Source organism: Asparagus officinalis, chromosome 4, assembly GCF_001876935.1.
Source record: "Asparagus officinalis chromosome 4, Aspof.V1, whole genome shotgun sequence".
Taxonomy (NCBI): Eukaryota; Viridiplantae; Streptophyta; class Magnoliopsida; order Asparagales; family Asparagaceae; genus Asparagus; species Asparagus officinalis.
In genome coordinates, this window is record NC_033797.1 from 71,798,655 (window position 1) to 71,809,635 (window position 10,981).

The 10,981-nt window shown below is 37.3% G+C and overlaps 2 protein-coding genes across 2 annotated transcripts; one reads left to right on the forward strand and one right to left on the reverse strand.

Moving 5' to 3' along the window:
* Positions 1,540–5,130, forward strand: LOC109838901 (receptor-like cytosolic serine/threonine-protein kinase RBK1). The gene is made up of 11 exons (XM_020407330.1): positions 1,540–2,032; positions 2,133–2,175; positions 2,218–2,379; positions 2,511–2,626; positions 2,707–3,117; positions 3,200–3,448; positions 3,526–3,686; positions 3,781–3,860; positions 3,957–4,104; positions 4,236–4,385; positions 4,467–5,130. The coding sequence occupies exons 1-11, from the start codon at positions 1,876–1,878 to the stop codon at positions 4,716–4,718; spliced, it is 1,929 nt and encodes a 642-aa protein (XP_020262919.1). The 5' UTR covers positions 1,540–1,875; the 3' UTR covers positions 4,719–5,130.
* Positions 5,720–10,104, reverse strand: LOC109837702 (DNA ligase 1-like). Its single transcript, XM_020406039.1, has 3 exons — positions 9,813–10,104; positions 6,594–6,942; positions 5,720–6,500 (listed from the first exon to the last, which is right to left on the reverse strand). The coding sequence occupies exons 1-3, from the start codon at positions 9,885–9,887 to the stop codon at positions 5,905–5,907; spliced, it is 1,020 nt and encodes a 339-aa protein (XP_020261628.1). The 5' UTR covers positions 9,888–10,104; the 3' UTR covers positions 5,720–5,904.

Below are 10,981 nucleotides of genomic sequence, written 5' to 3' on the forward strand. Positions count from 1 at the left end.
ATACACAGGACTAGTAGTGTCGTGTATATTTTGAACATGCGGAAAACATGCACACATGTTTTGTACCTTGTCTCGTGTTCATATACAATATCTCCTGTGAGTAAAAAAACTTCAAATTCATCTCATATATAAGTCCAAACATTATAATATCAATAAACATATAATTTTCTTAAAATCATGTACATAACTTTATACACCTCTAAACAATCAAACATATCCCAACAAAAATGCAATGATATTTGGGGGATGAGCGGGGTTGTATGGGGGGGGATTAACAAAATATATCAGACTACTAGTCCCATGTATTTTAAAGTGTGTAATTTATCTCTATCGGAAACACGGGACCGATTGTCCCGTGTATATGCATTGGTACGAATTGAAATATTTGTTATATACACGGGACTTCTAGTCCCATGTATTTTAAAGAGTAATCTCTTGATTAGCGTTCACTAATTACATAGGACTGTTGGTCCCGTGTATTTTAAATAAGATATTTTGTAAAATCGATCTATTTTTTACCAGCTTTGATGATGTGATAAAAAAAATGTTTATTTTGCTTATTATTTATAAAAACGGTCGATTTTACTAATTATTTCTAAATACAGTTTCTTTTTTTAAAAAAATCCTTTTCAAATATAACACAAGTTAGATTCATTGCACTTATTGCAATATGATTCTCCTTTTCAACTTGGGATACATAGGATACAAAAAGCAATGAAGTCATTAAGGGCATCAACTTTCCTCGCCTGAGTCTACAGCGCACCACCACCGAAAGGGAAAAAGTATCAAAATGCAAAGTGATGTTAACTTCCATTCCTCAGATTAGTGATAGTACTGATCCAATTAATGGGAGCTCTAAATTCTCTTTGCTATAATATTAGATAAGACCGGAGGTAGACTTGAGATAGCTAGCTAGATGATGTTGACTCGACATCGACCACTGATCTTTAATCCCTATTATGTTTTTCTTTCAGGATAATTGTTAATTTAATTGCCTTATGTTTCTCCTTGTACGTAAATAAGGATGTCAATTAACTAGGAGAAATTGACAAGAATTGAATTTGTTACTTATTTACTGACATAATTTGTTTTTCCGTCGAATATCAGTTTTTGGTACATGAATCGTACGTAACTAATTTTAATTCAACTTTAGAATCATTAATGAAATGAAGACCGAATTAATCAAATTAACGTGGAAACAAACTTATTAGTAAATGATTTGGACATCAAGGTCTTGATTGTCAAAAGTTTGTGCCACTAGGATTTTAAGTTGAAAGAACACTTCCTAGTTACACCTGGCATATGTTTTGTAAAATTACCAGCTGTAAAATTACCGGCGTCCACTCCTTTTATGTTTTAACCCACGTGTCGGTGATCGGTCATAACCATTTCCCTTCGTCACCGTTTTGTCGGTGACCGGTCATAACCGGTGCCCCGCGAAAAAGAAAGCGGGTATATTGTTCCGCAGGAACTCAATGATTTTCTCCCTCTTAAATAACCCTCCTCTTTATGGTATTAGAAAACAGCAGCTGGCTATACTCCATCACCACCGTCATCATCAGCGTCCCACACGAATTAAAGCAGATTTATTTTCTCTCGGATTTATTTGATTTTCTGTTGGAGTGGGTGGGCTGATGGTATATGTGGCGGCAATTCAATGTTTGAAAAAAAAAAAAAATAATAATAATAAAAAGAATGTTTGATTCAGAGAGTGACAAATGAACAAGATTTAGGTGCATATCTGCTTGATTGATGACGATGGCTCTCTTTCTCTTCCTTCTTCTTCTTCCGCTGACCGCAACTGAAATTTCTTGAAATGGGTCTCTTTGCCCCGATCGAACTCTGAGTGTTATTGTTGATAATTTGTTAAGAATTATGAGGGCGGAGAAAGAGATCAGGATTAAACGAGGAAGGTGTGTTTTGGTTGGAATCCAAATTGATGGCAATGGCAGAGAATTGCTCAGTTGGGCTCTCAGCAATGCCGCTGAAGAAGGAGATCGAGTCGTCGCAGTTCATGTCTCTCGTACTTCAGGTGTCGAAATTAGCACAAAAAAAATTTAGAATTTAGAATTTTATTATTTCAGAACATACATTTCGTTTGCCGATAATAATGTGGGCTACTCTGGTTATAGATATCGGTAATACTTCTAAATCATCCATCAAAGCGTTAGAGGAGTGAGTGCCTTTGATTTTTATTCAATTGTTCATGAACTAGAGAATTTCTATATTCTATTTTTTGATATTTTCCATTGATTTTAAGGTTTCGCTTGCGGGCCGAGTCTCTCAGGGGATTTCCGTAAGGAAAACTCTGGCAAAGGAGGCAGTTCTCTGTGCTGCCTCTGTAGTTGTAGTCGGAGCAAACAATGGTTTCTTGCTTGGGTAAGTGTTAAAAACTAAGGATCATAGTTCGATTTTCCTCAAAATATTATTGCTTGATTTTTTTTTCTTTTCCGTAGAAAAAAAATATTGTTGGAGTTTTTTTAGAGATAGAGATGTTTTTGGTGTTTTAGGGGCTCGGCTTCAGTGGCAAAATACTGTGCAAAGAAACTTCCAATGACGGCAACTTTAATTGCATTCCACAACGGACGAGTCATTTTCAAGAAAGAGTCCGCGAAACCAAATTCAGGTATCAATCCTGTTACGGAAAACCTCGTTTGAATGATTTTGTTCACAATTAGAAATTGAATAATTTTTACCCAAAACCAGGACAAGAATCGAAGCCAAATCTTCGCAGTATATTGCATCCTAGTGTCGGAATGGACACAAAAGCCATCGTCCCTAGCTTCAGAGAGAAGCCTAATGTTTCAAGTGATCGCCAACTTGTTGTATATGATTCGAGCAGAATTTCAGTTCTAGTGAAGAAATTGCCAGAGTCAAAGCCAGGATGGCCACTGTTAAGAAAAGCATTGACAGCAAATATCGAGGCTTTGAAAGAGAATGAAGCTCGAAAAATGTCAGTAGTTCAGTGGGTTATGAACTTGCCAGATAGATCTTTGTTGCATTCTGCAACGAATAGCCTGATCAAGGAGTTGGAGATTGTTCTTCATAGCAATTCTTCTACTTGCAAATGGTTTCAATATGAAGAACTTCAGATCTCAACCAATTACTTTTCTGCAGGTCTTTTTCCTTTGCTTAGGCACAACAGATTTTGATATTTACATCGATTTTGAGCTGATTATAATTTTTCGGTTATGAATAGATTATTTGATTGGGAAAGGAGGGAGTAGTCAAGTTTACAAAGGATGCCTCCCTAATGGAGATAAAGTGGCAATAAAGATGTCGAAATTATCCAAGGAAACATCAAGAGATTTTCTTTTGGAGGCCGATATAATTACTAAATTGCAACATGAGCGTGTCGTTCCTTTGTTGGGTATTTGTATTGAGTGCCAAACTTTTCTCTCCATTTACGGTTATTTCTCCAAAGGAAGTTTGGAGGAAAACCTCCATGGTACGAAATTTGTTAGTTTGGTTCCATAAATTTTACTTGAAATGAATTTGTTAACATTTGACTTGATATGGAAACAGGTAATAGAACTAAACCTCCATTAAGTTGGCATAAAAGATTTAAGATTGCTGTTGGAGTTGCAGAAGCACTGAGCTACTTGCATAATGGTAGTTCAAGACCAGTTATTCATCGAGATGTCAAGTCTTCGAATATTCTTCTCAATGATAATTTCGAACCACAGGTACTAATTTGTCCTAAACAATGATCATCGATAATGTCATTATTCTTTTAGCATAATAATTGATGAGGGTTTATTTCTATGTGTATACATGCAGATATCTGACTTCGGATTCGCTATATGGGCACCAATGAATTCATTATCCCAAGCACATACTGATGTTGTTGGAACATTTGGGTATGTGCTCATAATCTCTTACAATTTTTTCTGTACATAATCTATCTGAAACTGTGATTTTAGGGTCTAAATCTGAAGAAAGGGATATTTTGACAGATATCTTGCACCTGAGTACTTTATGTATGGCAAGGTAAGCAATAAGATAGATGTGTATGCCTATGGAGTTGTTTTGCTTGAGCTATTAACAGGCAGAAAACCAATTTGTGATGAGAACCCCAAGGGCCAAGAGAGTTTAGTTATGTGGGTAAGAATCTCTGTGTTATGACATTTTTATCAAATTTTCAACGATATTTCCAACATCTTTCTCTAAAGCCAAAAGGGCCATTATCGATTAATAGCTGTCTGACCATGTTCTATGTATCTTTGGTTACTTAGGCCACACCAATACTAGAGAGAGGAGATTTCAGAGATTTCTTTGACCCCAATCTCGAAGGTAAATATGATGAGAATCAATTGCGAAGAATGGTATTGGTTGCCTCTCTCTGTATCTCAAGAATGGCACATCTTCGCCCTCAAATGAGCCAGGTTCGAATAAAATAAATAGATAAACAACTACACAACTATTTTTCTGTCATGTTGATCTAATACATTCTTTTTATGGAGCAGGTACTCAGACTTCTACAAGGGGAAGAAGAGATTGAGTCATGGATAAATTCCAAAGCTAATAATTCGCACAACGAATTGGATTACCAAGATGAAGAGTTCTATTTATCTCCTAGCATAGGATCACATTTAGGCCTAGCATTGCTTGATGTGGAGGATGACGATGCGTCCATAATTAGCTTCGAACAAAACCATCTCAGTTCCTTGGATGATTACTTGAAAGAACGATGGAGTCGATCTTCAAGTTTTGATTAGCTCCTCCTTCTGTTTGTTGATTATTTGGGTTTTGATGTGTTTGTACAGTTTGCTGTTGTGTATATTTAGTTCTCTTATTACAGCAGAGGCATCCACGGGAAAATTCAAGCCTACATATGCCCACCTCAAAGGGGAGAGCATTGACAGGCTCAATCTCGTGCGACGTATCTTGTTACATTTACTGATACAGGAGTGGTCTGTTTCAGGAAAATGAAAAGAAAAATAAAGGAAATTGCAATTAGTTGTATCTTTTGGTTCTGAAGTTTTTTCTGTCTTTCGTTCTGAGAGAAATTTCAACTGTGAGAGCAGCCTACAGGACGTCATCCTATGTTGGACCTTATGGTATTCAAATCTTTTGCATAAGAATAATATACACAAAGGATGTGTCTTTTGTGGGGTTTTTTTATTTTTATTTTTATTTTTTTTGTGTTAACAGTTGTATCCTCTGATTTGAGTAAGTATGGCTTCATTGTCTGAACTTTTCTTTCACAGGGATTAAGCAAAACACTCCAACTGTCGAATCAGTAACAGAATATCTGTTAATAAAACCAGAGGAGAAGCGGGATTTGAACATGCTTGTATTTTTGTGTCAAAAAGACATGATCACGTTTCAAGCTGTGCCATTTATTACAGAGAACTCTCTTTCGGCATAGCTTTCTCTTGTCTGGATTGGCTATGACAATAGCAGGATGAGACTTGAATGTCCTTTTATGAGTAAAAGCTGGGCAAATGGTGATCTTTCGAATGATGCCAGGAGAATAAAGTAGGGTAAGTGTAGAAATTGAAGCAGTCAGTTGATTATCTATTCTAGTTGATGAGTGAATGAAAACCACTCCTTCTATTTTTTGTTTTCACATCTGTTGTGATCTTCTACATAGAATCTATATCAATGAACATCAAAAAGGTTTCCCAGCAAACCAGAGAATATACCCATAAACATAAACATGCTAATGACAAAAGGCAACCGCAAAACATAAAAGTAGACATGCAAGTGCAAAAATTGCAGATTATATTGATATAGAATGGGGGCATATCCCAAACAAATGCTATATACAACTGATCAACGCATAGAACACCAGATATCAGGCAATGAGGAAAAAAACAAATGCCTCCCTCCACAACATTCTACTCTCTGACACCCCTCAAATTCTGAGTATATGCTAAGCGCCGTCATGAATTACAAAGTTCAAAATGGTACAGCATATGGCAGCTGATACGTTTCAAGCTCAGGCAAGTAGCATGCCCTAGGTTGGAAAGAATGGCTCAGGGCTTCACTAGTTCTGCTCAGACCGCAACTCTGAGCATCAGAATTTGCCTGATGTTGCCTGGGGTTTGCAAAAAGCCACCCTTGGTCTTCAGTCCCAGCTTCTGCATCCAGAAGAAATGGTGCAGGTTTCCAGTTCCCTAAAAGGTCTCTGAAGCGTCTTTCTAGTTTTTGAGCTCTCTTGCTGCTCTTGCTACTAGAACTTGCGGGTCTGTGAGAATGGTCAACCAGCTCTAGCTCTTTTGGTGCTTCAGTTGCCTTGTTGCTCTTGATCATAGCACAGGACTCAGCTTGAGCATTGCCAACCAGGTTGTGATTGCTCGGAGCTACTTTAAATATTTCTAGACCTAATGGTGCTTCAGTAGCCCAACCTGAAAAGCATGGCTCTTCATTTGCAGGAGTCGCTGCTGCATCTTTGGAAGTGGTCCGGCATGGGATACATGGCTCTTCAATGGCAGGAGTTGGTTTCGGGTCTTTATGTTTTTGAAATGAGAACTTGAATCGTAGAATGGCATTACCTAGAAGCCATGGAAATTCAGCTTTAGTTATTGATTGGAAAAAGATATGCATAAAGCTCAAAGAAAAAAAATTTGTATTATTGGTTAGCTTACGATGGCTATCACCGTTGACAATATTGGTAGCTTCGACCTTCCTCTTCTTGGAACTGTTCTGAGTGCTTTCAGAGGATTCACAGGGTTCCTGTGTAGGATGACATGACACTCCATGCTCTTCGGTTAGCCCACTCTTCTCCAACTGCTCAGTTGAATTTGTAGAAGTCACTAACTTGTGGCCGTCCTGGATCTCCTGCTTGTTTCTTTCCTCATGCTTCCGCTTCTTGTGGCCATGTTCCTTGTGTTTTGAAGTCTCATTCTTGTCCTTGGATTTATCCCTCTTTTCTTTCCTTTCCTTCTTCTTGCTTCTTTTCTCTTTCCTCTTCTCCTTTGTCGTTTCTAGTTCTTTCTGGAGTTTCAGTGTTCCAGAAATTTGTCAATGCCCGTACAATATATATGATTCGAAAGCAATCACAAGCATCCAGTTCATGAATTTAAGGTTGTCCAAGAGTTATAAGCATCCATTTTCCTAACAGGGTGATTGTTTGTGTGAAAGCAGTATTTCTTATTATTAATGGAAAAAAGCTCTGTAAAAAAAATAAAAAAAAAACTGCAAAGACATGAAGCTTGAAAACATGGTCAGTATATTACATGTTTCCATAAAGGACATAATCCAGTGATGCTATCCATGTTGATAGCCTAACAAGCTTACAAAAAACCTATCACTCAGTACAGAATTCTCAACTGCACCAAAGATCTAATTTCTGTACTAATATCACCTGTCCTGAAATCAAACTATCTTACCCTATTGTCTTTCTTGCTACCTAAAGCTATATAAGCAGCAAAGATGAGCATCCAAACTCATCACTCAACTTTTAATGGAATGGAAACAAACTTCTTGCTGATGCTTAAGAGCCAAACATTGATCATGGACTAGAACCAGAAGCTCAACATCCTTATCCTCCACATCCTTAAATCTAACACCATAAAGAAGTACTTCCCAATATAGCTGACAGCCATTAACTACAAGCAATTGCTCTCTTTTCAGTATCTCTTAATTTATTGTGCATGGCACCTCATCCTTCATCCTTATGCTCAACAAAAGAGACTGCCATAACTAGACATGCTCAGCATTAGACATTAACAGCTGATTTAAAGAATCCACCACCACCTAAACTTCATCAATATCTTTCATAGTACACTCAAATTTCCTCAACATGCATCAATATTCATAAATAGATAGACATAGCAAGTTTATCTTATAGCAAAAACACCCTAAAGCACAAAGAATACAACCCATCTGGGTGAAGCGGAAGAAACATTCTTTCGTTATTCGTATACCGTCACTCTACGACAAACAATACTTTCTATGAGAAGTGAGAGATGATGATAAAGACAACCGGTTTTAAAATATTCCTATCAACAAATTTTGAAGGTAAATTCCCATAACTTGATTTCCATTGACAAAAATTTTCATTATGCCTTTTATTCTGCAGCTTCTACCTAAAACACTGGTTTTGCTTATCCCTCCATCAAACAACTTCACATGCAATTTAACCACTTCGCAAAATAGATTAATAAAATTAACCTCGCGTTATGTCCTGCAAAAATCTCATCAACCTTTTAGGTTTCAAGAAAGCTGCACATCTTTCTGCATTGGATCTGGAAGAAGAGATTAGGGAACTGTGGCACATACTTGGTCGGTCTGAAACCAGATTTAACTGCAAACTATAACTTCTACCATGGATAATATCCAGCTTACCTTCAAGAATGGTGTGACAGGCCGATGCAACAACTAATCCACATTCTTTCATGCATTGTAAATATCATAACGTATGACATCTTTATTCGATGCACCACTTAATTTCACAGATAATTTCACACAGGAATTTATACAAGCTGATGTCAATTGATGATCCATATTGGCAGTGAATTATTACATAAAAACAAATGGCACAACAGTAGGCATTCTAAAAAAGGTTTCAAAAGGATTTGATAATCCATTGTTGTTTCCAAGCATGAATCAGCCACAAAATTATTAGCAAAACCTATGGTAATTTGGTTAAAAAAAAGTGGACAACAAAAAAGATATTGAAAGAATTACATAAGCCTCAACTGACGAAAATAATATTTCCCCACATAGAAACCCAAGAAGAAAGACAACCTAGGCATTCCAGGAAATGGCAAGGTAAAAGAGATCAGGTAGGTTAACTGAACTACCACAAAATGGAATAGCATGGAATAATCATCCCATATACAGAAAAGAGAAAATAAAAAAGCGGAATAGATAAATTAACTTCTCTCACATTAAACACTGGGAAATTTAAGTAGCTTACTGGAATGATTCTCATATGACTAAACCAATTAATCATGACAATTGATATAACTATCTGGATGGATATACACCACTCTTCGACCCATTCTAACAAACGGGCAAATATCCAAGGTTAGCTAAATTCTGATTTTGAGCAATTCACACTGCTTCCGTAGCTGTATCCTCTGCAATCATTAAACAATAATTGTTATCTTCCGTCACTTATTAATTATGCCACAACTTATTGGCGTTTCATCTCATTATTTTTGAGATTATAGGGATACTTTTGAGGTTGTAATTCTAAACCCATTTACACCGCCCAATCTTATCTCGCCTCAGAGAACTAAGTATGTAATTAAGCATGCACAGGTCATCTCTTTGACCATCCAAACCATGTCACCATATGCTCCAACATATCTACAACTTTAACTTGTTAATTGTCAAGCATAAGGTTTCTGCATACACTGAACACCTCCCAAGTGAATCAAGAAAATGGTAATAGACCACTACCGACAGCTCGGCTAAAATCAAGACGGTAACCAAACAGCCAAAGGTCCTTATACACAATCAAAACTTGAACATCACCCAATCTAATATTCAACATCCACAATTCACACCATACCATCTGATCCATCATCTTCTCAACAACTTTAACAAACGAATTACGGTTGCTTATACCCTTCAACTCAAACCAAGATAACCCAAATCAATTTTAGGCGCTTGCATGTACACACGCAATCAATATCAAATAGTAGTTAACCCTACCTACAAACTTATCAAAATCCCGCAAATACATAATACAAAAAACAACAGCAATGTCTTGATCCTGTACAATGTTTTTTATTCACAGATTTGATCGGTTCTTTAAATTTCTGAAATTTTACACAAGCAGATCCCACCAGCGAACCAATCAATCAAAGGAAGTCGAGCAGAAACTCAAGAAATCATCATCGTGCTCAACAAACCTTGATCGGTTTGGCCAGAGACTTCTCCTCCTCCCTTTGATAATTCGGCGGCGTATAGGGAAAGCACCGAGACATCTTTCCTCGCAATCTTCAGTCCCCAACTCTCCGAAATATCGCCGGATAAAAAAACAGGAATCGAGGAGGAGACGAAGGGATCGGAGATTATGATCGATCTCTAGGGTTCAGAAGGAAAAAAAAGCGCGGGAAATCGATGAGCAGAGCGCGCTTTGCGACGCTGGAGGCGGAGGCTAGGGTTTCGAGAGAGGAGAGGAGAAGGGTGAATGGAATCGATGAAAAATCGAGGAATGCGAGGGGAGCGGCTTATTTATGGTGTCCCGGAGCGGTACGTTGTCTCGCGGATTCCGTAGGATTAGGATTTGTAGGAAGGAGCGACGAAGGTGATTGGGTCTTTAAGATGGGACCCACGCGGTATAAGAAACTATGGACGAAGCAACAAGCTACTAGTGGACTAAGCGGGAAGTCAAGTCCAAGTAAGTCCTGGACAGGCCTTGGGCTTTGGTTTTTGCTTCTTTGATGACTGCCTTGGGCCTTTCTTAAGCTTTAACCTCTTTTGCTCCTTCAAACCAAAATTTGTCATTCATGGCTAAGAATTTGAAGTGTGCGAAGTATTGAAAATATCAGAACTTCTGCGTCATAGGATAAACAGTGTACATTAGTTGCCATCATCAATATTTGAAAAATTAGTTAATCATAAAAATATAGAACCAATTAGCCTCAAAATGTTGTGTACGTGATCTACAATTTTTACAAGCTAATCATCCTTCCGTTCCTTCTTTCTGAAATCCAAAGTTCCAACATTCAAATTCAAACATGTAAAAAAAACGAAAATCCATTTATTGGTAAGATCGATCATCCGTCAACCACGGATGTCACCGTTAAAGCGATAAGCTTGATCCTATGATTCGTTCACTGCTGTCTGTCACTGGGGCGGTGTCAGAAATGCATAATAGTGGTGTCACAATATATATATTAAATAACGATATTGTTTTTCTCTTATATTCAATACATTCAAGAACTTTAATAAGATACAAATGATATATTTAACTAAGTACAAGTGCAATTGACCCCTACGTGTCCTCATGTTTTAAAATCTCTGCATTATAGTCTCATTCAAAATACCACTAAATACATTCTTTTCAATATAAATT

What these genes read in the sequence shown, in the direction of transcription:
- LOC109838901 (XM_020407330.1), top strand. Translation starts at nt 1,876, where the DNA reads ATGAGGGCGGAGAAAGAGATCAGGATTAAACGAGGAAGGTGTGTTTTG. An exon ending in TCATGTCTCTCGTACTTCAG is followed by an intron (nt 2,033 to 2,132) that starts GTGTCGAAATTA and finishes CTCTGGTTATAG; the next exon opens with ATATCGGTAATACTTCTAAA. An exon ending in TTTGGAGGAAAACCTCCATG is followed by an intron (nt 3,449 to 3,525) that starts GTACGAAATTTG and finishes ATATGGAAACAG; the next exon opens with GTAATAGAACTAAACCTCCA.
- LOC109837702 (XM_020406039.1), bottom strand. Translation starts at nt 9,887, where the DNA reads ATGTCTCGGTGCTTTCCCTATACGCCGCCGAATTATCAAAGGGAGGAG. An exon ending in CTCTGGCCAAACCGATCAAG is followed by an intron (nt 6,943 to 9,812) that starts GTTTGTTGAGCA and finishes CTGAAACTCCAG; the next exon opens with AAAGAACTAGAAACGACAAA. An exon ending in TGTCAACGGTGATAGCCATC is followed by an intron (nt 6,501 to 6,593) that starts GTAAGCTAACCA and finishes CATGGCTTCTAG; the next exon opens with GTAATGCCATTCTACGATTC.